At 40.2% G+C, this 27,383-nt stretch overlaps 1 protein-coding gene and 2 pseudogenes across 3 annotated transcripts; 1 reads left to right on the forward strand and 2 right to left on the reverse strand.

Moving 5' to 3' along the window:
• The first annotated feature begins 1,881 nt into the window (after positions 1-1,881).
• On the forward strand, positions 1,882-6,010 carry LOC140949419 (uncharacterized). Of its 3 annotated transcripts, XM_073398582.1 has the most exons (7): positions 1,882-2,328; positions 2,423-2,490; positions 2,649-2,757; positions 3,075-3,151; positions 3,535-3,663; positions 4,167-4,363; positions 5,024-6,010. In XM_073398582.1, the coding sequence occupies exons 3-7, from the start codon at positions 2,694-2,696 to the stop codon at positions 5,373-5,375; spliced, it is 819 nt and encodes a 272-aa protein (XP_073254683.1). In that variant the 5' UTR covers positions 1,882-2,328; positions 2,423-2,490; positions 2,649-2,693; the 3' UTR covers positions 5,376-6,010. The 3 variants fall into 3 exon arrangements, with proteins under 3 accessions (XP_073254683.1, XP_073254690.1, XP_073254696.1); XM_073398589.1 differs by lacking the exons at positions 1,882-2,328; positions 2,423-2,490 and having other exon boundaries at positions 2,550-2,757; XM_073398595.1 differs by lacking the exons at positions 1,882-2,328; positions 2,423-2,490; positions 2,649-2,757 and adding an exon at positions 2,903-2,939.
• LOC140929007 (uncharacterized) lies at positions 5,884-11,013 on the reverse strand (annotated as a pseudogene).
• A 9,275-nt stretch (positions 11,014-20,288) lies between these two features.
• LOC140937862 (uncharacterized) lies at positions 20,289-22,501 on the reverse strand (annotated as a pseudogene).
• Between the last annotated feature and the right edge of the window lie 4,882 nt (positions 22,502-27,383).

The following is a 27,383-nucleotide window of genomic DNA, read 5'->3' on the forward strand; positions in this document are numbered from 1 at the left end:
CCCCATTTCTTGAACCCTCCTTTTTTTTTAAACTCTACATAACTCCAAATACTAAATGCGTATATTGAGAAGCCAGATTACTGTGCAATTTCTCCTTCTTTGAAGTCCCTCTCTCTTGCTTTGAAAGCAAAAAACAGGATTCAAATAAGATGGAATTTCCAGCTCGCCCTTTGGACAAGTTGGAACCATTACACGCAAGTTTGAAAGCTTTTCTCAGTAGCATTACGTAATTAGAAAGAAAAAAACGTTCACTTGTTCAGTGGGCAAGTGATCTGTTGGGCAAGTACAGAGAGTGATGCATATAACATCCACTAGCCTGACAGGGAAATCAACTAGCCGCAGGTTAGTGGAGATGCATTTCTTTGTACACTGAATAAAAATGAAACTCCTTATTACTTTGAAAGAAAGATGTAAACTTAAAAATGCATTGCGTGCAAAGGTGGTTTTTAATAGCCTAAAGGGTGAATTTTGAGTGGCTGGTGATGGTCAAGTTATTAAACTTCAAAATTTGTGTTTTAAATTTCCATTAAAAAAAATATCATGCAAGGACAGGGAGATTAAAAAAAAATCCTGCAGGGCTGGAGCAATAAAAAAAAATATCTAGCAGTCTAAAAATCCTGCAACCCCCCCATCAAAAATCAAATGTTCCACCCCTAAGAGCAAAATGATTGTAAGTGGTTGAATCAAATCAATGTCTTCTCAACTCCAGCCTCATTTCCACCTAATGAAAATTAACATTATCCGGGGCAGCATTGAAATGAGAATTATTTATTGTCGGGGCTTTCGTAGCATTTTGTGTTGGCTGTATGATATTGACTGGATTGCTTTTTGACGGGCACTCAGCCTGAATGTGGCCGTATCCTCTGCATTTGTGGCAACTAACTGAAATGATAAAATAATATATATATATTTTTATATGAAAACAAAATCATGATGCATCATGTTGTTGCACCAAGGGCCAGCAAACACAATTGCCATCAAACACCTTGTTAGAGAGTAGCAGCCACAAATTCATCCGATTCTTCAGACCCTAGTGGTTCTAATACTATTCCTTGAACGTTGTTAACATTTATTTTAAATAGCTATTCCTTTTTTTAACCTACTCTCCCCAGGACACTTTTCTGAAAAAAAAAGGAGATTACTGCAAGAATAATTCAAATCAAGCATGGTAAAGCTATTGGCAGTGTGATGGTAGCTTGACTATGCCAAGGTCTTTGCTGTGATAAGCATAACACAATGAGTATTCCTATGATATATAAAAAAATATTTATGGTTTTATTAGTTTGTAGCCGATACGCAAGTGTTTGGTGGATTGTTTCAGAGAATGTCTTTTACGTACACCATTTAAGAAAAGCACTCGTCCTAAGCCACCTAGGAACAGAAAGCTTGCTTATTGCTTATAAGCTCCAAACTTACCAATTCTGTTTTCTCTTCCTCTGAAGACTCCATCCTCCCTCCCTCCTACTTTCTCCTCTTCTTATTTCCCTTCGTCTTCCCCTCTGCATGCCTCCTTCCTCTTTCCCTTCTTGTCTCCGTTGCTGTACCCTTCTCTCCCTTTCTCTTATCATCTCTCCCTCTCTCCGTAGTAACATAACATTACATCTCCGTAGTAACAAACTTTATTTATACTCGAATTTTAGAGCAGCTAACAAGCTAATATCTTCGAGCTGACACTACGTAAAAATAATATAGAAAATATATATATACATTAAATGCATTATAAGAAATAATATTAATAATAATAAGCACATTGGAAAAAAAAATTTACAATTCACAATTTTAAGTTTAAGTATGTCAGGCAAAAAGAATCTACATGAAGGTAACATCCTGTATTTTGGTCTTAAAAGAGCCGTGTCACATGTATTGCGCATGCTCAATTCTTTGAAAAGTGTTCAGCCCAACAAGAAATCAAACTGACGCGAATCCTCACAAATCAAGTGAAAATCTGTTTCCATCGTCGCTAATCGGTGTTCGTTTTGTATTTTATCTATATATTTAAATTATTTAGACATAAGGCTTCCATGTTACAGTAACTTTTTGGAGAATTGTGGAAATCCTAAGCGCTATTTAGCGCTCCAAGCGAAGGATGTCGGCTCGAGGCGGTAAACGCTACGGCAGTGGCCGTAAGCTCTTGTCACCTGGAAGCTTTGTTAGGAGCATAGAGAAGAGATCTGACTCTCGGAGTTCGTGGCTCAAGTCCCATGGAAGGATTTACGTCCGCCGTGACATTCTGGACACGTTTAAAACGCTGAAAGCTCAGTGTGTCTCCTCCACCGACACTGCTTTCTTGCAGCATTTGTTGTCGTTTGAGATGCGAAGGCAACAAAGGTGAGAAAATAAGACTTCTACATTTATATTGCTTTTTAGTCTAAGCTGCAACGTCGAATCTAACTACCTATTAAATATTACTTTATTTTAACAGTTTAAAAGCCAAGCAAGCCATGAAGAAGAGTACGGAAGAGTCAAGTGCAGTACAACAATCCTAAGCAGGTAACTATATGCACGAGATCGATCTGGAATCCCTGTTCAGGGACTTCTTTTTTATGTGAGCAGTGCATGTGGCCGGAACATTTATGGACACAGTCCATCGGGATTAATTCTGTTTTCATTGAAATAAAAGTTATAATATGTTGCATATTGTTTTGCAGATGATTCTAATTTGCACACCTCGACCCCTGTGAAAAGAGGCAAGTATGACGGTTCTGTCATTGCTCCACCAGTGGAAAGTCCAGTTGCTGGAATGGCTGGTGACAATAGGTAGGTGGTCATTTCGGTATTGATTTTCTGTTTCCATATTATTTCACATATCTGTCTCGGACATAATGGTGAAGGAGCAATTTGAAGTTCTTCCTGTGATAAAAATTTTAGATGCATCAGGTTTTCATTGAGTGAATGTCTGAACATTCAATAAATCATGATGGATGAGGAAGAAAGTTTTAGTAACTATTCTTTCAAGTAGTTCAGTTTGGTATTTCCTTTGCCTGTGTGTTTTCAATGCTTTCTATTTATCAGTGAACTCAAGTAGTTTACTTTGTATTTTCTAAAGATACTAAACTATTTTCCTTGTATTCCAGCTGATGCTTTTAGACAGATATTCCACTCCCTTGATGTCTGGCATAAGTCAAAAGGAATCCGGAAGTGTCTTTCAAATGTGAGGTAGAGTTGATATTATATTAATTTTATAGTGGCCACAAAAAACAAATTAAGTGTAATTCTTTCTAATGTGTGATTCTGTCCCATGTATTGGCAAGACTCTTTCCTATAAATAGAACATAAACATACATTGTGTTGTCCCTTGTAAATACGCCCATGTAGTATACTTCACTGTTGTATATTTCCAGGATAATCAAATCATATCTTTAACCAATGGGCCAGGAATGGACTAAGGAATGTTGTTATTATAATCTGTAGAGAATTAAATGCTCAAAGTTTGACAATGATGATTGGACTGTTAATGTAGGTTTATTTTTTTGAGTCGTTGCATTTATCTCTTCCAGAGAAAAAAAATTAAGGCTTGTTATTGATCTTCTGTAGGTGGGAAGTGCAAAGGGGATGGAAAAAGTGGCCCTTTGGTCTGACCACATTGTTAGACACTTTTGGCACTGTTGCAGTCTGGCATCTGAAGTGGAAGGCAATGAGCTAGAATTTCTGAAGATATTGAAGGTAATTCCAATTTATCATCTTTTTTAAAGTAATGAATAACAGGGCTGTCAGTAAGAGGTGATGGGTCTATGTGGCCCCCAGCTACACTCAAAGGAAAATAGAAGAAAAATAGAACCAAACGAAACCCCCCGTTGTTTGATTCTCTGCCTACTTATTTTATGTACCCAGCAACTTGAAATCTTGGTGACAGCTCTGAACTTTTTTTTCTGAGACTTTTTTGAAAATTATCACATTATATTATATCAGGCTGTAAACACTTTGTTTCTTCACAATGTTTTAGGGTCTGTTTACATGGAGGTGGGGGACCTCGGATAGGTGAGGTAAAATGTGGTGGGTCACCCCATCTATCAAATTAAAATGAGATATCATATGGACAAGCGGGATACTCCACCAAAGCGGGTTACCTCACCTACCTGGGGTTCCCTACCTCCATGTAAACAGACCCTATGTCATTATCATCTTGTTATATCTGTTTCAATGAAATTTTACTATTATGAAATCAGGATACCTGGATCTCACTATTACACCATGTGTGCAATCAACATGAGTGGGCTGATGGCCATTGTGACCACGAGCCAATCACTGAGGAAAACCACCAGCTTCCATGGTTTGACAGGAGATCCAAAGAGTTTGAGGTACTGCAAAAAATTATCCTGGATCCTGACCTTCTTGAAAGTTTCAAGTACTACACGAGATTCAGGTATATAAGGGGAACCCTGTTTTCAGAAGAAAGACTAAATATATATCTTATTTCAATACGTTGGTTTATTCAAATATAATGTTTATGGATGAATGTTATGGTCTTCAAAGAAAAAAATATTTTGGTTTGTATTCCTGTCTGCTTGATCCTTGACAAAAAAAATGTATGGAGGAAACTTAAAAGAAGAATGTGTTAATGAATACTATGTCAATAACTCCGAGCAGCCCCATTCCTTAAACTAAGCTCAGTAACGTTAACGTTGTCAGGCTTAGGCAAGGGTTTATTTTTTATTGCCACTGTGGACCTTGTGAAAACCTTCTTAAGGTGTTGGCCAGCCCCTAAATGCCTTTCTATGTCAAGCTCAACTCATTGTCCTTCTTTAATTATTACATGTATATTTAACCATGTTTTTCAACAATATTTATTTTACTTTTAGGCATACAGGCGCATTAGAACGAGCCAACTCTCTGTCATTGATGTATGCCAGCAAGAGAATTTCCTACACATAAGTAACAACACTTCATAGTTTTAAAAGTTCATAGTATTTATATTATCTGTAGCCTATAGAGAAGCTCAAATTGTTGTATACTTCAAAAAATTGCACAATGTGAACAAAGATCTCATGGAACACTGTCTATTTTGATCAATTGTTCTTTTTAGGAAGAAAGTCTACAAAGCAAGAAAACAACTAGCTGCCATTGACTGGAACTATCACCTCGATATTCCTGAACAAGAAGATGTGCTAGGCGAGGTTGCTGTGACCCGGAAGTACAACCAAAGAACAAAGAGTTGGAATGTGAAAATTGTAAAGCAGGCCAAAGACTATGGTTATATTTGGGTGCTTCTGGCTAAAGTGTTTCGTCTACGTGTGGAGGATAATGAAAATATGCAGAGGGCGGTCCCAATGGAAGCTGATGACCCAAGGAGGATAGCCCCTACAATTGCTGTGGTGCCACCCCCACCTTCACGCGAGCTCTTTATTCAGCACAGCAGCAGGTTTAAGAAAAACTAGGAAACATGATGTAAAATATGTAATGAATATGGAACCTTTATGTATTCATGTGCAGTGTAAGAAAATATTCATCAAAGAAGGACTGTCATGTATGATGCACAATAAGCAACAGTGATGTTTTTGACAATAAATTGGCAATAAATATAACCTATGAGAATTGTTTAATAATTTTAATGCACAATATGTGAAACTAAATAATGCAAAAGTTAACCGAAGACAAAGGATTGGTTAGTAAATGTAAATACCGGAGTAGGTTGGTCCTTATTGAACTAACCGTTGGAATCCGTTTTTGTGAGTCTAATTATCCATATTATAAAATTTGCTCGCACTGCCACAATACAAATACAGCTGTAATGCTATTGTTTTCATGGGGCAATATTCACAGGGGTACTCAATCCAGGACAACTTTTTTTTGAGGGGGGTGGGGTTGGGGGTATGGCATGAGGTTGAACAAACCAACTGCAATTAAAAATTCCTTGTAGAAACCTATCAAAAAGTTATTTCCATTTTAGCGAGGTTTGAACCCCATGTACACCCCAGTTGAGGAAGGGTAGTGCTCTCGAATTTTCCATACACAGCATGAAGGGCATACCCTTCTTTTGTGTTTTCCAAGGTAGCCATATTCTTCAATTATATAATGACAATTGGCAGCCTTTCGGAAGGCTCTGCTGCTATTATCTTGATGGTCGTTTCTGATATCCCCTGAACACTTTATACTTGATTGTAAATAATCAGGGTCCAGGCATAGCTTGCGAAAGCGTGCGCAAAGTGAGACACAGTCTCGAGAATTACAGCACTGGTTCTCAACCTCCTGCGACATTCTGCGGCAATGTCCACATTTGCACCACTCAGGCACTGGTTCACTTGACCTTGCTATAGATGCTGTTGGCGGTGGCCTGAAAGATGAGGGCCCACCTGAAGCTGATGTTCCAGATATGCTCGAGTCTGAGGCTGGGGTGGATGCAGGTGTAGATTGGACAGGGTTTGGGGGTGCTGGACTTGACACTTCTGGGGGGGATAGAGAAAGGGAAGATGGGAGAGCGGCATCATCATTCTCATCTTCTGGGTCCTCCTGGATAAGAAGCATATCTATATAGTCTATGCTGCCCACTCCCCTCTGTAGAGCTCTTGTAGCAAGTTTTTTTGCTAGCTCCTCATCCAGGGTTTGGATAAACTCCTGTGAGGTTGAAAAATAGTGCAGTAATTTGTCAGAGTAGCTGGACAATTACTTTTTATCACTTTCTATCGAAGCTTGACACAGAGATTTTTTTAAGAGCCTAATCTACGAGAAAATAACTAGTAAAAAGGGGACTTTCCTAAGAAATCTTGCACACTTCAGAACATGACACACAAACGAGACACTAAAATAAAAGACAATTTGCTCCATTTAGGGGATGCAACAATCAACAACTTGTACAAGGGAAACTTACTAGATAAAGGAATAGCAGATGAGATTTTTGAAGACTATCTTTTGTGCCTTCGACTATGAATTATAATTCAGTATTGTACCTTCACTCGTCGATTTTCCATGTCTCGTTCTTGCTCCTCGGTAAGACCATTATCTGGTTGGCCTGGCGGTCCTTGCACGAATCCCCATCCTTGGGATGCCACGGATGCAGTTTTCACATGATAAAAAAGAAATCGCAAACTGCACTAGTACTTCCTACTAGCGAATTTTAGACCTCAACCGAGCTTTGTTTCCCCACCTCTCTGTTCTTGCACGGCTTTCGTCGACTGCTCGAACAAGCCTCTCCGCAGTAGCGACCGGCTGTTTTGCAAGGACATCCAGTCCTTTTTCTTCCTGCTTTCGTAGAGCAAGTGCTTGTACACTGGCAAGAGTTAGGGACGTTGTCCTGCGCAAACGGGAAGGAAATAATGTTGACTAGATTTCGTGCAATCGAGTGGAATAAAATGCGGTATTCAGAAGTCCAGGAAGAGTAGAGCGCGAGTTGTCGACTACAAAAGCGGCAAGAAAGTTGTGGCTAAATTAATACACGGATACATACCGCAAAAGAGCGACTTTGTTCCGAAGAAAGGCTCATTTCTGTAAAAGGTTCTAACGACAATAAGGAATCTCGATGAAGGTTTCGCAACACGAGTCGGCTTTTCACATGGGCTCATATAAACATGGCCTTGTTTACATCATTTGCATCTGTCAAATGCAAGCATGCGCAGTAGCCGTGACACAGCTCCTTTAAAGTCTGCAAAAAAACCGGTACGAAAAAAGTCCGGCAGTGCATTCCACTGCTTAGCTGAAAAGTAGTCGTTCCGTAGTCATTCTCTTCTCTCCCTTTCTCTTCTTCTTTGCTCCTCAGCCTCTCCTTCTTTTTCCAGCCTGTTTTCTCTATTTATTTCTTCCTCAAGCCAGACCATGTCAATGACACTTGACCCTGTATTCCCTTATTGGCATTCTTGTTAACTATTTTCAGAAAGTAGCATAAGTTTCTTCTTTCTGGGGCATCGTCCTGGGAAGGTTTACTGTCTGTAAGATAAACCCTTAGTGACATAGCGAAGTCAGCCAGTTCACCACAGTGTACATCGATACTTACTACTTGTTAACTCGTCAAGAGTAAGCTGCCGTTTTGGTTGAGACCCGGGAATGTTAGCAGATCATATCAAGGGTGGTTGATCAGGAATGGAGAGATTTGCTTTCTGACTACCTTCCATCACTTGCACTAGCATCATTTAGCCCTACACCTGAATTGCCTTTCTCAGTCCCAACACTGACATCCTGCATTTTTGGGGAGATGCTACTCACTCCAGCTGCTTGACTGCTTGATATAGGAGTCGCTTTTGTGGTTGTTGAGGAGGTATTCAGTACATTCCCATCAGGCAATTCGTTGTGACCATCTTTTCTTTGACAGAAGAGGCCACAGTTGATGGCCATTTGAAGCACAAGTTTCTGGCAACAGGGATGGAAGCAGGGGGCTTGTTTTGCTTCGTTAATACATGACAGGCAGTCAGAGTGTTCCTCGTAGCTGGTCAGATGGCTTAGAATTGAACTTCCAAGATTCAGATTTCTTTCCCTCTCCCAATAGATGGTGCTGTAGAGAAAATAGCGAAAACCAGAGGTCTGTTATTTTTTGTAGGCCAAGAACAAACTTCTGGTGAAGTGCATCCTTCTCTTCCTTCTTGCCAGAAAATGATGACACTTTTGCCAGTAGTCCATAATCTAGAACCTAGCAATAGCTCGTAAATAACTCATTAATACTGCCATAGGAAACACCTTTTGCTGATCTTAGACCCTTATCATACATCTCCTTCCGCACGGGAAGGCCAAAGTCAGAAAGTAAGTTGTGAGGGTTAAGCAGGAACAGCGTTGGGGATGTTTCAGGAAGGGGAAGGACATCCTGCTTTTCCTTGAACAGGACCATCTGACCACTAAAAATGGATTTTGTAATTAATTGCCCGTCGCATTCCACCTTCACCTTGTACATTCCATCAGGGAGCACTTCCTTGATGTTTCCCACAACATTAAGGGGCTGAAAAGGATCAGGCTTTGAAAAATGCAACCCTTCTGAACACGGATTTTGGAATAGAACTTTGTCGCCTACCTTAAATTCACGTTCCTTGGCTCTTTTAAGAGACTGTTTGTGATTTTTTTTTGAATTGTGTGTTCTGTTGCTTCAAGTACATTGATCATCATGAATTGGTTTGAAGAGGTATTTCATGACGCTTTCTGTATAGAATTGAACTGCAGCATCGGCTTCCTAAGCGGATGAGTTCCTGCAACTTGCGGAAGATGAAGAAGTTGAGTTTCCTTCCACTATCTTCTTGACCGCTGGCAAGAGCTCTTTAGCTGAAGCCCTAAGTGAGGATAATAATATGGACTCGGAAGAAATTTGAAAAACGGCATTTGCTAAATCTGCCGGTTTAGATTTATCCATAGAAGGGCTTTGTTCATGTTTCTGAAACACTACAAAGTCTTGCGACGAAAATTCAGTCTTGAAGGCAACCATCCTCAATACATTCAATCCACATAGTGTCATCTGGTATGACGTAGTTCACAACGCAGAATGGCTCGCAGTTCTTGTACATTCGAAATGGCACATCATTTATAGTGCTATGCCACTTGGAATTGAAGAGATCTGCAACAGCTGATAGTAGCAAAGGCCAGACATTAGCTTGAAGATCTCTGGGCAACTGTTGTAAAAATCTTGCCAGCAACCTCTTCACCTGCTTGTTGAGGTTTTCTATCTGACCTTGTGACTGTGGGTGGTGTGGCCTCCCATGGATAATCCCCACCTCAAATTCTTGGCAACGTTTCTGCACCACCTCTCCAATGAATTCGCCTCCATTATCTGATTGAATAATAGTTGGTGCCCCTCCTTGATGAACAAGGCCTTCAAAAGAGAGTATACTTCCTCTGCAGACCTGGTCTTCAAAGGGAACAGCCATCAAAACTTTGAAAAACAGCACTTTACCATAAGAACATAGCGGTAACCCCATTTATTATCCTACATAAAACTACGGTGTTTCATTGGGGCCATATCAATCAGGTCGCATTGAAGTCGGGAATGTGGGCGAAAAGATCTGATGGGGACAGGGGATGGAAGCACTCGCATAGGCAAGGGGCTGTTGACCTGACACAAAGAGCATCAAGCTAAGAAGGCTCTAATAATATGAAAGATGCCTTTAAATACAAACCTTTCATTGAAAAGCCTACTCAATGCCTTTACTCCTCCAGGAAGGCAAGAATCCTCTCCCGCGACACCTTCAATGCAGTGTAGATTTCTAAGTTCAGCGTCTACAGCTTCTTTGTAAAGAAGTTGCTTTGCACTCTTCAACTGTCCTTGCACATAACCGTTGACCAAAAGAATGGGGTTCCATTTTTATCATGGGCAAGGTGTCCTTGATCCAATTTTAAATTTTAGATTCGTCTTTTTAGGCTTCGTCGGTCAAAAAACCTTCTCATGTACTGATGATAAACAGACTGCAACTCTTCCTCTTTCTCTGAAGAAATACCATCCTTTAGAAAGGAAGTGTATGCAGGCGTGAAATACAACACAGTTTCTGCCAGTTTTTGAGACATATCTTTCTGGCAGCCATTGAAACTAAAACCTGTAAAAGAAAACAAAGCATTTTTAACCTTGTACATGCATTACGACATAGCTAAAATTCTCAAGTGTTGCTAGGTTTAGCATTTCGTTATTTAGGCAGTCCTTCTGACAGGGTGCGGGTAAAAAATAAAAATTGTGCGCGATTTTGGGGGCAAATTTGTGCGGGGAAAAACACCGATTGTGCGGGAATTGTGCGGGATTGCGCAATCTTTCGACCTACCAAATATTCCGTGATTGTGAGCAAGAGCTCCCTGAAAAATACACTGCCACGTACTGCATCGATTGCTCTTTCCAGTGATATAAGTTGACCAGACCTTTTTCAGCCTTAATTTATTTGAGGTATATTATAAATATAACGTTGATCAAAACTTAAGATGATGCAGTTAGTCTTGTTGTCTTACAGAGCTGCCAGAGCGCCTCCGAGACCAAAATCAAATCAGTTGAGCAATAAGAGTCATAAGATCCGCATCGAACACGTAACGCACGAACGCCAGTGTTGAGTTTGTAAATTGTAAAATTTAACCTCAAATTGTCAAAATACCTGTGTTAAAACAGTGCTCGCTATCTTTGTCGGACATTTTGAAGCTTTCTGCAATGTCGGAACACCGAAGACAAATGAAAAAAGCCAAAGAAAAGAGTCTGTAAACAAGCGGCCATCTTGGTTAACTTAGTAACCAGGCTAAAAAAACATGTGCTCGAGAAATTTACACGGCTACCAAGCTTGTCAAAGTGTGGGTTTTTTTTCGATACAGGAATACGTTTCTTAGAGCCAATTCTGTGACTAAAGTTCATATTTTTTAAAAAAACTTTTTCCCCCAAAAAATGTGAGCTTCAACTCGGGGTGCTGCTTATCTGCGAGTGCGGCTTCAGATATGCTGGTCTTTACGGTATATTCACTCTTCATTTCGTGAGTAGAAGCTTCTGTTATTTTTGTTCTTCGCTAGTTGGTACAGGGACGAAGTGATTTAGAAAAAAGAGCGATCGACCCCAATCAGACTGCAAGGAATGCTGTTCATTTCATATGCTTTACTTCAACTATATATGGTAGCTAATGCGTTCATGGTAAATCCCAGCTTCATTTCCGGTTTAGCGTCCAGCAGTGAAATTTTATTGTTATGTTAAATTGCAAGGTGCGGTTTATTAATTTAAAGGGTAAGTAAATTACAAATCTAGTTACGTTCATGTTTATTTTGCAAATGTTTTTGTTTCTTTTACAGACATAATAAAAGTTGAGTTAAGGAGTTTAGTTGTTCTTTGCTGTTCCTTTTTAAAAATATTGTGTGAACAAAAGCAACGCTTAAACGTGACACAAATCACGGAAAAAAGAGTTGTACATCAGTATTGTAAGAATACTAATAAAAATACACATACTTTTTTCGTTTGTTTTCGACGAATGTACTCAATGTAAAATACAGGTTTCATTTCAATATAGGTAACTACTTGAACGCCTTCTATTAACGGTCTGTTCCCAGCCATGCAGGAAAAACCGGAGAAAATATACTGTCATCTTTGTACACAAGCAAATAGCGATGACTTAACAAAACAATACATGTAAAATGCAACGTTTACCACAGTGCTAGAGTAAGTCTTAGAAATGGTTTACATTTCTTTAAAGTCGCTTACACATTTTCGTTTAACGACAATGAAGTGAACATGAACTAGTGTTTTTTCCTGCTTTTTCTGATGTGCTGGTACACTTGCTCCACTTCTGTGAGCTGCGGGAGCACAAATGGGCTGACGCCAACAATAGTGATGGGTCCATAGAACACACACGACATGTGACATGTCTCGATGTCATCACGCACCGGCCAGTCAAAGACTCTCGCCCCGGTTGAGTGCAGAAATTTGAATTCAATTTGCGAGTCGTCTTGGCTACTGTTCAACGCTCTGCCAAAATAGAATGACTTCTGATACTCAACGGCATAGTATTGTCCTTCAGTTATGGCAGGCCCATCAAAGCAAAGAACCTCTTTCTCGTGCAGCTCAAGAATCATGTGTTTCCTGAAGTTCTGAATGCTACTGCTGGATACAACTGGCGATTGTAGCAGCAAACTTCTTGCATACAAGCAGATAAATACCCCACAGTCAAAACCATTCTGCTGCTGTGGAATATCCTGTGGAGAATTACAGGAAAAAGACCACTGAGTCAGATCAAGGGCTGCATCCAACTGCTTCAAAAGATCCCACATCTTTCTGATCGCGCTTGAAACGGTTGGCTTAATAAAGGCCCCAGCCAAGCTATCCAAAGCTACAATTTTCTTTTCCAGAGGTAGCACAACAAGGAGAAACCAATGCTTACTTTGGCCTGGATTGCACGGTACGAGAAAAACATCTTGTGCCAATATTGAAGCTTTACCCTTTAGTGCCTTTTTTACAGGCTTGCTTCCTCCAATGCCTTTCTCGAATTTTTCCCATTCAAGACTTTCAACCTTGCTCTTTGTTGGAATGTTCTTAATCAGCAGATTCAAATAGGTGTCAATTACAAAGTTATTTAAGTAGTTGTCTTCATTTCGAGCTTGGCCACCCAGAAGCGTTTCCAGGTCTTTCGTATCAACGATATTGCTGCCATTCAACTTCAGTGTACCATCAAGTAAACAGTCTAGAAGGGGCTGTTTGTGTTCGGGGAAGTTGCAAGTTGTCTCCTGCATGCTGATCTTGGAAGCCAGATTTGAATCAAGCCCATAATGCACCACGGGTTTCATATCTTGCTGGGAAACATTGGGGATAGCGTCGCGATCTTTTTTGTCACTCACGTTTGGTCTACTGGAAAAGTAACCTCTCAATGACGCTCCGAGTTTCCCACCTGAATCTTTCCCTTTCTTTGCGATTTTTGACGCAATATCACTGTCATCTACTAGGGAGGTTGCATTTCGTTTCCTTGCTTTCTTGGGGATGCTTCTCTGATCTTGCACAGCTTCTTTGAAGACCGTTTGCACTTTTTCATCCTTTCCCGGCGGAGAACTTTCTTCCTGAACCGCAGAGTCAACGGTAGTGTCACTTGCCTTGGAATTGCCACGCTTGGAACTTTTTCCGCTGAGTGAAGATCTGACTGAATTTTGACCCAATTCACTTTCTTTCTTCAGGTTCTTTGGAGTAACATCGGTGGCATTTCCTGGGGGGGTTACACTTTGTTTCCTTGCTTTTTCGGTATTGCTGCCCTCTACTTGTGGAACTGCTTCTTTCCCGAATTCTTGGACTCTCAGTTCACTTGCTTCTTTTTCCTCCTGAACTGTAGACTTCACTCTCAGATTCCAGTTCAGAAAATGGAATGCCTTCATGGTGTTCTGCTCGAGTGCTCTCCGTTTCCCATCGAGAATGGCATTGTAGGCAGAAAACGACCTCTCCACATCATACGATCCAATCGTTGTAGTACAGTAGCAAGATGCTAGCTTGTACAGTTCTGGAAGGCTACTTGCCTTTGATTTCCAAAATTGCTTTACGTCTAGTTCGCCTTCATCTTTCATGTTTTTTACAGCTTGAGGTCCTATGTGATTCACATAGAGTTGCCACTCCTCTTTGGGAACAGATTCTATCCCAGGAATGCTATCAATGCAACCTTGACTACGCTCACAGTCCACAAGATTGACTGGATTGAGAACTCGAACTTGCTCTAGAAACTTTGATGCGGGCTGGGCACCATCTACCACATACTTGGATAGCTTAGAATGGGCCGCCTTGAAAGCTGCCGTGGTTACTTGAATTATCTCCTCTTTCTCCTTGCATGAGAACTTGTAGTTACCTTCAAAGCAAAAGGAGAAATCTTCCTCTTCTCCTGCGGCGTTCAAATGAAGAAAATGCATCAAACACTCCATCTTCTCGTGTACCCGTGTAACATGGGGTATTTTCTCTTGAAAATAGTTCAGGTAACTCAACATGGTGGGCCCCTTAGCCTTAACTACGTTCAGCTGAGCATGGAGCTTCTTCATGAAGCTGTTATCTTCATACATTTCCTCCAGCCGGAGGAGAGAGTTGCTGGCGAGATGTCTTCCTCGCCTCAGTTCCTCGTTGAAAAACTCTCCAAACAGGAAATAATACTCGGCGTGATATAGGGCTGAGTCGAACCAAGCGCTCCAACTTTTGGTGCTTGGATTTGGCGGCATCCTTGCATTTCCAGAAATGTGCCTTCGCAAGAAATTGAGAAACCTGCTCTTTCTTCCACTTGGAACGAAAAAAAGATTTCTAAAACACTTCAGAAATTCGTTTAGTTCGGTGAAATGTTTCTTGAAATCGGAGGCCACAAGATTGACAATGTGACTGTTGCAGGTGATGTGGACAGAAAGGGGAAATAAACATGACAGGGTCTCACTGAATGCTTTCTTCATATATGCAACATTGTCGGAATTGAAGACTCGAACATTGTCAAATTCTATGTCGTACTCATTGACTGTTCTAACAATTGCCTGGGATACCGTTTTGTTGTTCGTCTCACTTAAGAACTGAGTATCAAGCAGGTATGCAACACAATTGCCTTCTGGAGAAAGTTCGTCAAAGTCAAGAATAACAGCCATGACATCTAAAACGTATCTGCCTTCATCGTCACTAAGTTCATCCACAATCAACGCTACATTTTTACCTTTGAAATGCTTTTTGAGCTCTGCCTTTTCCACTTCATATACGTCAAATAGATAGTAGTCACGAAGCTGAGAGCATTTTGGAATCGCACCACCATTACTAACTTTAGACTGGAGAAAATTTCTCAACTCTTTGTTATCTGACTTATGCAAAGGGATATTGGCTGCACAGCATGCTTTTATCCAGGCTTGGCAGATCTTCACTTTTTCCATGTGCGGAGTTGTCTTGCACTCAAAGGAAGTTTTTAGGGTTTGTTGTTTCCCCAAAGAATTTTGACTGTGTACTTTCCGAATGTGTGAGGCAGATTCCAAATGCTTGTCGATCTTGTGTTTTCTTAAATGATCAATGACTATATTGCATGTTGAACAGAATAACAGGCCATCGTCCGCATGCAGTGTTCCCTTTGGATATTTTCTCACCCTGTCTGCTGCCGTTACGTTTACAGCTGTATGGTTGTCTTTTTTTGCCAAGAACTTTTCCATATTTTGGCCGGTGACAGCCACGAAGTCGCCCTGCGATGTCGCTCTACGATGTCGCCGATCACTTAGACATAAATGACCGGCATGGCAGCCGGTCAAGGTTTTCAAATGACTATTAAATGACCAGCAGTCTGATATTTTTGATATTTTTGATCATATGTCGATAAAGAAGCGCTCTTCGCTTCACTTTAAAGGAATAGATATCGAATACACCACAAGAAACAAAGAACAACATGTACAGCTAAAATCGATCGTAAACCAGTGACCTTCGGAAGTCTTCAATCACGTGATGCAAATTTCCCGCCACAAGCAAGCGTCACGCTTACCGGAAATCTCGAGGAAATCGCCATGGTGTCACGAATACCCGACTATTGACATCTATTAAAGCTCTTCAAGATCGCTTGACACTTCTTAATCGACATATAATAGTTCGGATATGATCGGTTCTTTTGTCAAAAATGTCAGACTGCTGATCATTTAGTGTTTTGAAAACCTTGATCGGTAGTCGATCTCAAAAAGATTCTAAGTGTCATAAACCATGGTTTTGTATTCTGAGCCCAGCGTAAACCAAGCATTATACTTGAGATCTACAAAGCTCTTCAGGATCGCTTGGCGCTTCTTAATCGACATATGATAGTTTAGATATGATTGGTTAATTGTATTCTTCAGATTTATCAAAAATGTTGGAATGCTGGTCATTTGAAAACCTTGACCGCTGCCAGTCATTTAGCCACAGCGTTTTGACAAACAAGTGAACATGTCGAGATCGATAGAAAATTTATTTTAATTTCGAAGTACAGCCATGTGGCGTAATTTATCATATACCGGTAAACAACTCTGATTTATTATTTGTAAAACAATTGCCACAAATAGGATAAGAAGAACCCCAGTATCCCACGGAGCGCTGCATGACGACACAATACTCGATGTGTACGTGACTAGTGCCCAGGACAGCGCGAGCTATGGAAAGCGCCTTGTTGTTTTTATAAGCGCCCGAGCTGTTCGAGGAAAAAGCTATGGATTTTTCGTTTGTTTTGGAAGGTAAATAGCCTAAAAGTTTTCTAGAAATCTTGGAAATCAATAGGAATACCTGATTTAATTTAAATTTTCAGGAAATTTTTCAGTATTGTGCGGGATTTTGCCGATTGTGCGTGATTGTGCGGGTTAGACCGAATTGTGCGGTCCCGCACCCGCGCACCCTGTCAGAAGGCCTGTTTAGGTTTTGTAAATCCATTAAAATATGACATAAAAAAGTAGGTTATTATAGCATGACTAAATGATCCTTAACATTGGCATTTGTTGTCACCCGAATTTCAAACATCTTTCGAAGCAATCCTCAGGCAACTGCCAAAAGAATATAGAAATGATATAGGAAAAAAAAAAAAACTGATAATTTGTGGCCCATGGTGCATCACATGGGTAATATTACCAAAGTCACAATGAATTTGCCACAAAATGTAATCATGAAACTACATGTAGGACAGCTTTCAATATCTGGAATTTTTTATGTCAACATGATGATATCAATTCTTGATCTCATTTTTGAAGTTTCTATTATGAAATTAGGTCAAGATTGGTGATATAAAACAAAGCAATGCATTTCCTAGTAAAAATATATTTCCAGATCTGATCACTTAAGGAATACTGACAAGAATACTAACAAAGAAATTAGTTTTGCAATATGGGGAATGGACTTTAGAAGAGATACAATTATGATGGGTAAAATACTATGAAACCAAACCGGATAGCAAGATATTTAAATTTGACAACAGGTTTTCACATTACCAGAATAATTCTTTAAAAGCTAGCAGAATATTACATTATTTTATATTATAATCATGAGAGCTACAATAAGCCACTTTCCAAGAATCTATGGCCCACTTTGGAAACAAAATCATTTGCCTTAGTATGAACAGAAAATGCTTTCCAGCTTCTATTCACTGCTGTAAGTTATCCAGCTTTTATTCACTGCTGTAAGTTTTCGAGCTTCGATTCACTGCTGTAAAGTTTCCAGCTTCTATTCACTGCTGTAAGTTTTCCAGCTTCTATTCACTGCTGTAAAGTTTCCAGCTTCTATTCACTGCTGTAAGTTTTCCAGCTTTCTAGCACTGTGATCAGTATTCCAGCAGGGGTTAATTGGGTTGTCTAGCATACAATTATACTGCCACAGGAAATTTTAAATAATAGTGGTGGAAATGTTTAAAAGGTTTATGTAAACTAGTAGGTGAAGCTTCATATGGAAAGATTATCCCCCGAATTGAATAATATTCATTAGTATATACACACTCAGTGATCTTGGTGATTTAAGCAATCTGAATGGTTCGCAATCAAGGACTATTCAACAATTTTCATCTCCTAGCGAGTGGATAATGTGTGAGCTCAGTGTTTTTTTTTGCAATTTTTTTATAGAATGACCTTCTAAAACTCGACAAAATCCTAGGGCTACATTTTTAAAAGCACGAAAAGACTTTGAAGGATTCGAAATGGCATTTTTCCATTCACTATGGCTGAGTTTTGTGCTCGATGGATTGTTTACTACTCCCGTTTATTCGCGCACAAGAGCCCATTTCGTGAGCTCAGTGTTCCCTAACAAGAAAAATTTGGCCCAAAAATTGAATTTTACAGCCATATTTTGAACGGACATATTCGCAGAAATGTGACTGTGTACGGGAAAACGTACCTTAACGCTTATCCGTTAAATGCTCTCTAACGGACGGATAGCTAACGGATTGTTAACGGCCTTCACAGCATTCTAACGTTTTGTCCTAACGTTCTAACGGTTATCTAGTTGTGCCTAACGGATGATCAAAACGTTCTAACGCTTTCTCCTAACGGTCTAACGGCCAACTAAGTATGTCTAACGGATGAGGAAAACGTTCTAACGGTTACGCAGTTTGTTCTAACGGATGACTGGAGCCGTTTAATGGTTGTCTAACGCTCTACATCTAGGGACTTTTAACGTTTGTCGAATGGTTTACATCTAAGGACTTTTAACAAACGAATAGCGTAACAGTTACTTTCAGTCCGATGTTATAAACACATGATCGTGCAAAACCATTACTAGTCTTACACTCGCGAATAAAAAAAAAACGAGTCAAAGTGCCGATTTCATCAGTCGTCAATGAGACAAGCATTAAAAAAATTATTTCCACGGTGAGCATTAATCGAGAGCGTATCTCAGGGATATGAACTTTCTCTTTTCATCGAGACGGAGAAACTCAGAATTTGAGTCCTTTATTATCGTGTGAGAAGCAAACCTAACGTCGCTAAACCTGTGTGTAAACAATTTTAATCGCCAGTTGTGGTGAACATTTTTTATTGTTTTACTCAAATGGATTTGTCGCTTGTACTTATTTTTACACCATGACTCTGTCAAGAGTTTTTCTAAAGTAACTGCTTTACGTGGGCCAGCTGTGGATTCGCGAAAGATTATGCTTTCTATCTTGACCGAGCATGCGAAAAGCGCTGCCTTTTGAAGTCACCAAGTCAGTCTCGAAGGGACGACGTGTTGGCGCTGGTTTCACTAGATAAAGTTGTTTTCGTCACATGCATGTAGTTTAAAATTAGTTTCGTCTGATTCAGAGTTAGACAAAAGTCTATCAAAATATTCATCAACCTTCATCTCACATCTTGGAAAATGTAAACAACTTTATGCAAATTTTTGAACCCACACTTTGTGAATTGAAACCAAATAATATTATTCTACTTCAGTTCGAACGACAAAGACCACTTAATTATTTTAATGATTGCAAATAGCAATTAAAGGGAACGGAAGAAGGTTACTGGTCATTTGGGATCCCACCTCGCAGGTCGTAGCACTTTATCAATAAATTATAACTACGAGTGAAGTCCTTCAAGTTTCAAAAATGATCTACTAATTTTCTTAAAATACATTCTTATTGACTTACAAACATTGCCCCTAAACTGAGAAAAACAAGAACTACTGGAAGTACTCTAAGAACTGAAATGCTTACAACAGGTGCTTTCACTTATTCGTTACTATGCCCACGTGGTATTTGCGTACTTAATGGCGCGACACGTAGCATTTATCTTAGTTTTTATGAATGCCCACAGTTTATCCTTTTCCGTCGCAGATTCTGCAGGAAACTTGCTAAAAACTAAAACTTTTAATGAATTTAACTTATTGCTGTCCAGGCATTGTTTGCCGTGCGAACCATTGGTGTTACTGTTCATGATTTCTTCCTTCGTGAAGAAGAAGGGAAGAAGGTTTACTGCGCATCTGTGCTTGTTTGCTTCTTTTTGGAGTGCTTCCCGAACCCGCTGTACTTTCCTCGGGGTTACACATGTCCGAATAACGTCTTCTGCAACTGGGATTTCAACGGCGCTGTCTACGGCACTGTTGGAACTGACGGTCCTGGTGTAGGATCAGCAGGAGTTTCCATTGTAGAAACAGCAGAAGTTTCCAGTGTGGGAGCAGCAGAAGTTTCCAGTGTAGAAGCAGCAGGAGCAGCAGGAGCCGGCGAATGTAGTGAAAGGCTAGTGTCGACTTCGACGCTCAAGCTTTCGAAAGTGTCTATGTCAATCGTCGACAGGTCATGAAGAGGCGGAACACTCGCAGATAAACTGACTGACTTATCGTGTTAAAATAAAGGCTTTGTATTCTATTCTGTTCTAAGTCTGTAATCAACATTTGATACATGTACGCTGTGAAAAGTGTCAAGTGTGCAATAAACCTCTTACAAGCAAGAAACCATGATAACAGAAATGGAACTCCAATTTTTATTATAAATACGACTAAAAACCTATTTACATGTCTTCGTGCGTATGCAAAGAAATATTAAATCTATTAATACAACAAACACTAATTCGTAAAATCGTTCAAATACAACATTCAATGAATAATCCATTTCCTAACTCAAACCTTTTTTACTGCGAGACATGTAAATAATGCAAACAGGAAGATAAAGAAATCTAACTGTTCTGTTGTTTTCCTGCATGAGCTGTTGTGACTTAACTTCATGGAGCCGGAGCTACGATATCTTCCGTTCCGGGTTTACGAAACTGTCTGATTTCACGGAAAAGATAGTTCCTGTGTTCCTCGGTCAGTCCATCTGGATTGACTATGTCAGGAAGGATAGAAGGTGGCGGAAGAATAGCATTATTCTTCAACAACATAAACAACTGTTCTGGACTAGAAACAAATTCTTTGTAGAAGACCTTGCCAGGGTTTTCGTTTGAAAACCGAAAATGATGAAACTTTTTAATGTTCGGCAACTTTTTGAAGTACTGCCCGAGAAACAAACTCCCATCGTACACAGGAACAATTACTCGCCCGTCGTGCGTGCCAACAAGTTGTGCTTTGTTTAGTCCACTAGTGCTGGAAGTCTCTACGAGTCGCGTAAATTCGTAGAGCGACAAAACATATGTGACTTTAAAGGCTTTCTTTATCAATCCGAAAGAACGGTCTGGAGCAAACGTGGTGTGACCAGCAATGAGGAAAGAGTATGTGATCGAATGATGCAGTTTCATTTAAGTTCTCCACGCGAAGTACCGTAAAAAGTAATTGTTTTTATTTTGACCCGAGCAGTCATCAGCGTTAAGTTGTGCGTCTGTCTCTCCTAATCCATGGTGCTCAAAATAGTAGTGGACGTAACTGATTGTTGTGTTTGCTCCTTTCCCAGCAGAAGTGGCCTCATCTTTGAGGAAATTGACTTGTCTTGGTAGGCCCTTGCACATAACTCCAAATATCCCACACTTCCGAGGAGTCTTGAAGTAGATTGGCCCAGGTTGCATGGGATTGCTGGGGATGTGGACCTGCTGGGCGTAATCAAAGGAATAGTGCACCGTGACGTTTAAAGAGCAGGCTTCGCGGCTTTCACGGTCAAGTACTGTTTCGGTGTCAATCGGCCCAAGTGCATTCTCGGAGTTGATACATGAGTTCCTATAGTATTCTCTTTCAGACTGGGCACAGTTTAGATGATCCTGATGGGCTTTTACGCATTCTGACTTTTCTCTGTCAGAGAGGTTTGCAGCTCTTTGAAGTTTGTTTGTATTTTGCTGACAGGTAAAACAGAGATCAGTTGCTGGTCAGCTGCAAGAATTTCCTGTAGCTCACTGCTCGTACATCCGAAGCTATGCAAGCTGCTTCGTAGACAGGCCAAACGCCGATCTTTGATTCGGATGATGACAGGACTTTGATGTCATCACTTTTGAAGCCAGGTATTCTTCCTGGGAGGGAGATCGCGTTTTCCTCGACGTAGTTGGTCAGGATTGTGCGGACTCCTTCTACCGTAGCCTGAGACAGTGTGTTTTCGGGTAATCGTTTAATGTTACCGTGAATTCTGGGACAAATACTGTAAGTCTGATAGTGTTCCTTCAGCCGTCGAAATCGTGAATCAGTCAGTCCATATAAGTGAAGAAACATCTCCTTGCAGATTGGTAGAGACTGAAAATAAAAGGTGCATCAAGGACTCCTTTTTCTTTTGATACCAGTGGACTCACGGTGAATGAAAGCCTGAATGCTTGCGAGGACCACCAAATCAAGTTCGTCATTTGACAGTTCCAAACAATTATTCAGGTTGAAAAGTACGACAGTTTCCGTAAACTGTCCAGAACATGGACTGCCTTTTGCACCAAGAGCACAACCACAACCATCCTTTAAATTTTCTTAACTTTTTCGAAGGCTTTTTCGTTTTCCATTTCAGCTAGATCTGTCTCGGCCATAGCGTTTACTTAACTGTTTTAGTAATGCTGGAAAGCAAAGTTTTGTCCTTCGTCACAACAGTTTGCCGTCGTCATAGCAATTGCCACAAATTAGCATTTTGACAACCATTGTTGCGTGACGAAACACGAGCACAAGTTCTTGACATGACTTTGTGATCAGTGTTTACTTTGCAGACCTTTTATTCATCGCAATGGCCATTTTGGTCGAGCTTTCCCTGTGTTTGTTTTATCCGTTTATGGCATTTATATGATATTTTTAACTTTCCTTTCGTCAGAAATTACAGTACAAAATACAAGCTCTCGAAACAACCGGACTTTGCCGAATTATTAAACAGTTTATATAATGTCGATCGTGGTTATGATTTTACTTGTCGGCAAACGTGGTTTGTTTTGGATCGTATATAATAATATTACAGAGTGACTGTCTAACACAGGATCTAAATACTCGTTATTTGACATAGCTTTGTTGGATCTTGTTTACTGTGGGTAATGTCGACCGAGATATCGGTCGACATAGCGGTCGATATAGCGGTCGACAGTCGGTCGATAGTCGGTCGACAGTCGGTCGACAGTCGGTCGATAGTCGGTCGACAGTCGGTCGATAGTCGGTCGATAGTCGGTCGATCGTCGGTCGATGGTCGGTCGATGGTCGGTCGACAGTTGGTCGATAGTCGGTCGACAGTGAGATAGACTATCGACCGAGTATCGGTCGATATTTCGACGACGCACCTCGACTTGCTATCGGTCATATGTCGGTGATATATCGGTCAACTGTCGGTGGTATATCAGTCAACTGTCGGTGGTATATCGGTGAACTGTCGGTGGTATATCGGTCAACTGTCGGTGGTATATCGGTTGACTGTCGTTCGAATATCAGTCGTGTGTTAATTTATCAGGTGAGTCCAATGGCTTTTTTTTTAAGCAAAGACGTCATTAATTACTGTTCATGACATGCTTTAAGAGCGAGGAATACACATCTTTTATTATCGGGCTTTGACCTGCTTCATCACGCCAAGTTCTCGCTTGTGCGGAGACCACAAATTAAACTTATATATTTCTGTATTGAAGGCGGGAACAGTCCTTTGTTTAATGATCAGTTATTGATAAAACGCGCTGATAATGTGCCGAGGAAGGTGACAAAAATATCCAGCAGACTGAACACATTCATTTATTGTGGGATACGCTACGTTCTCATTACATTATCCTGTCCTTTTGCTCTGTCCTTTCGCTTTATATTTATATTTTGTTCAAAATAGAGACGACCATGCGTATACAGAAATTAATATTGAATGGTAAGTCACTTTTGGTCATCCACGAAAAGGAAAACAGTATGCTTGTTAAGGAAAAACAAGTTTAAAAAAATGAACTGTAAATACATTTTTTCATCAATGTAGTTCTGAGTCGGTTAAAAAATTCTCGGCATAGGAAAAATCAGCCAGATATAGGCCTTACACGGTGGGAATAAATCACATAACAAGAAGCTGAAGGCCTATCATTCTCACTTAGCGGACTTCTTCATGATTCAATTCTAGCCGGCTACGCGTAGCGAGACTCCCACCCCTGAAAAAAAAAAACGAGGGGAGGAAACGTCTGCGAAAAGGTGGTGGGCATCGATACAGATAGGCTAAATCCCGTTCACATGAATTAAAAGAAAAGGCTAGATAAATGACTAATAGCTATTAATCCGGAATTTTGGCTAAGTACATTGAAGTTTGAAATTAAAAAAGCAGAAACACAATCTAAAAAAACAGTTAGGTCCAAGCTAGAAAATGCTTTCTAATTCCTTGTTTTCCAAGCTAAAAAATGTAGGAAATGCTAAGTGTCGACCGACCATCGATGGAGTGTCGACCAATTACTGACCGATACATCAGTCAAGTATCGACCAACTATCGACCAACTATCAGCGAAGTGTCGGCAAAATGTCGGTGTAATGTCGGCGAAGTGTCGGCGAAAAGTCGGCGAAGTGTAGGTGAACGAAAAGCTATATCGGCCGAGACACATCTGGAACGACTATCGACCGTGTCTCGACCGAGTGTCGATCCACTATCAACCGACTATCGACCGACTATCGACCGCTATATCGACCGACTGTCGACCGAGCGTCGACCGAGTATCGACCGAGTGTCGACTGAGTATCGACCGACTGTCGACCGACTGTCGACCGACTATCGACCGAGTGTCGACCGCTATATCGACCGCTATATCGACCGATATCTCGGTCGACATTACCCACAGTAAACAAGATCTGCTTTGTTTTGGTCTGCAATTAATATTTGACCTTTGTATATGTTGTAGTTAATTTTTTGTCTCAGTTAATTTTGTTTTCATACTAGTTAGTTTTCTCTAACTAGTTTATTATCCGCATAATTTAACTAGTTACATTTTTGGGGGGTGGTTAATTTTTGTTTGTGTAAGAAGTTATTTTTATAAAACCTGTTATTTTCTTTTTTAAGTAAATGATCAAGGGTTTTTTTGTTTGTTTGAGGAGGGTTATGATTAGTTTAGCTTTCTTTTAGGGTTAGGGTTAGCTATTTGTTTTGAGTAGGGTAAGGGTTAGCTTCCATTAACGGTTAGGGTTAACTACAAGTTTTGGGTAAGGTTAGGGTTTGCCTCTTCATAACAATTGAGTTTGTATTGAGTATCTCCATGGAATAATTCACATTATCATCACATTTACCATGATGAATAATGACTAGTTTCAAAAATTGGTTACAGTGCAAAATTAAGTCATTCTGTGTTGCTTATTTCTGCAGGAAATGCAAACGAATTTAAAAGAAACTTTTTTAGGTAAAGGGTTCACAAATTGGAAAACAAACCAAAACACTCACTTGGGTTTCGCGCTAGACGCCATTCCTCAAGCTAGATCCTCCGTTAGTCTGCTTGTTTTTTAAATAATCTAAAGTACAAGCACAAAAATTGACTTTTTACAAGAGTCCTTTAACAAATAACCATTACACTTTCCACAAATACCCAAACAGTGCTAACAGAAATATAAAAAAAGCAATAAAGGCCATTAAAATACTCACGTTTTACCAGCAACGCCGAACACCTTGGTATCACGTCTGTGAAAAACAACAACGCGCCAACTCTTGTCATGCGCATTGAACTTCAAATGGTTATTCTTTCTTCCAGTCGTGCTTGACGACGTCTGTTTTCCTCTATCTTAAACGCCCTATTCAGAGAGAACTTTGTGCAGCTTACTTTTTGGTGCAATGACCTTGTTATTTCTGGTAACAATTTCTTCACCCTTTAGAGTCCATCCTCTCCCTTTTATTATCATGTTCGACCAATTACACCAGATTATGGTGGTTGATTAGATGTTGATTTTCTGATTCCTGACCGCTTATGACAGCGGCATCGTCAGTGAACTAGAACCAGTGGATGGGATTTAAGAACTTGAGGGAAAAGCCAAATTGACGGTATTTTTCAGGTTTGATATGCTGTAAAAACGTGTTAAAACACAAGTTGAAGAGAAGTGGGCTTAGGCAATCACCTTGGAGTACACCACGACCAAGAGATGTAAATGGAGTGCGGAATTCATTTGTAAGAATAAAGGTTTTGAAGTCAGTGTAAAGACTTTTCACCAGTGATTTGATATGATCGGGAATGTGGTGGTAATCAAGAGTGGTTTGAATTAAGTAAGTTGTGATGAACTTCACCAAAGGCGTTTTTAAGGTCCAAAAGAGTAATGACGAGTGAACGCTGTTTGGTACAAGCTTTGTTAATGATATCAGCCATTTGAGCAGTGTGCTTAAAAGTTCCAGAAAGACCTGGTGTAAAGCCTTTTTGAATTTCCTGTTCAATGTAGTTGTTAGCGGAGAGGAAGTTGAAAATGGCGTTATGAAGACACGAGGTAAAAACCTTTAAAGGCACAGATTGTAAAGTAATAGGACGGAAGTTAGCAGGGTCATTAGGTTTTCCTTTTTATGGATGAGGATTGTGCAGGCTCACTTCCACTCGCTTGGGACAGATCCAGTTGACCAAGCTGTACCTATAATTTCAGATAAATAGGTTCGAAGAAAAGGACATTGTTTGAAACAAATTATTGACAGTTGATCTAGGGGAGAAGGAGAACCAGACGCCTTCATTTTTCTAATCACATTTGAAATCTGTTGGTATGTTGGAGGTTCAAGGTTAAACGGAATTACAGGATCTGATAAAGTTGGTATCCAGCTTGGAAGGTTGAAAACTTTAGTCAGATTTACTGACGAAAGAGTTCTTGCAAAGTAATCAAAACACTCATTCATGGAAAACGAAGGGATGATTTCATCTTTTTTGTTGAAGATCTTTTTGACATATCCCCAGAAATTTTTAGAGATGGAATAACCACGATTCATCAGGTCAGCATTGACTTGAAACGACGTGTTGTCTCGTAGTATGTCACGCAATAAGCGAGATACGTATTTGATTTCTGCGATGTCAGCGTTAGCAGACTGCTTCAAGACTTTGAAAAATTTCTTCAGATCATTTTTAGATTTGCCTTCGTATTTCCTTATCAGGCCTTCCTCAGGACCTTGTGCAACTTGACCAAAATTAGCAGAGAAATAGTCATAAACAGTGCCGTTCAGAAGTTTAACGCGTGAGCTGAGATTCTGAACAGTGATTGGAGGATTCAGAGATAATACGGATTTAAAATATTCGTTGGCCGTTAACCATTGTTCTTCAGATTTAGGTAGATTTATTCCCTTTTTAATATCGGGAAAGCGATGGTCTTCAGGTTGAGGGGAAGGGACACCGGAGGCCATCAAAGGATCACCTACATCGCCAGATTCTTGGTCTGTGAGTATGGCATCATTGAGGTCAGCACGAAGTTGATCATTCAAACCCAAAACAACTCTACAACTCCTTTGATGCATCTTCAATCCTCTGTTACCCTTGCAAAGTCTACCACAGCAGCACTTCACGAGACAAGCACGAGAAGCATCTGTAGCGACTGACTCATTCGCATCCTCATCCACTCCGGCAGAAGGACGCTCCGCTTGAGTGATTCTATGTTTACAGCGCCACGCATGGCGGCCCAGCAAGACAAAATTGTTACCGCAGAACGAACAGACCACATCAGTGAGCAAAACAAACAAAAACCGCAAACAAACCATGCCCTCCGACAACCAAAAGCAGCTCCCCACTGACTAATCCAAAGAAGATTTCAATCCAAGCACAAAAGGACGTTTAAACTGAGGACATGCACAAAACGTGTCCGTTCTGCTCAATGT

Source organism: Porites lutea, chromosome 1 (genome assembly GCF_958299795.1).
Source record: "Porites lutea chromosome 1, jaPorLute2.1, whole genome shotgun sequence".
Lineage (NCBI taxonomy): Eukaryota > Metazoa > Cnidaria > Anthozoa > Scleractinia > Poritidae > Porites > Porites lutea.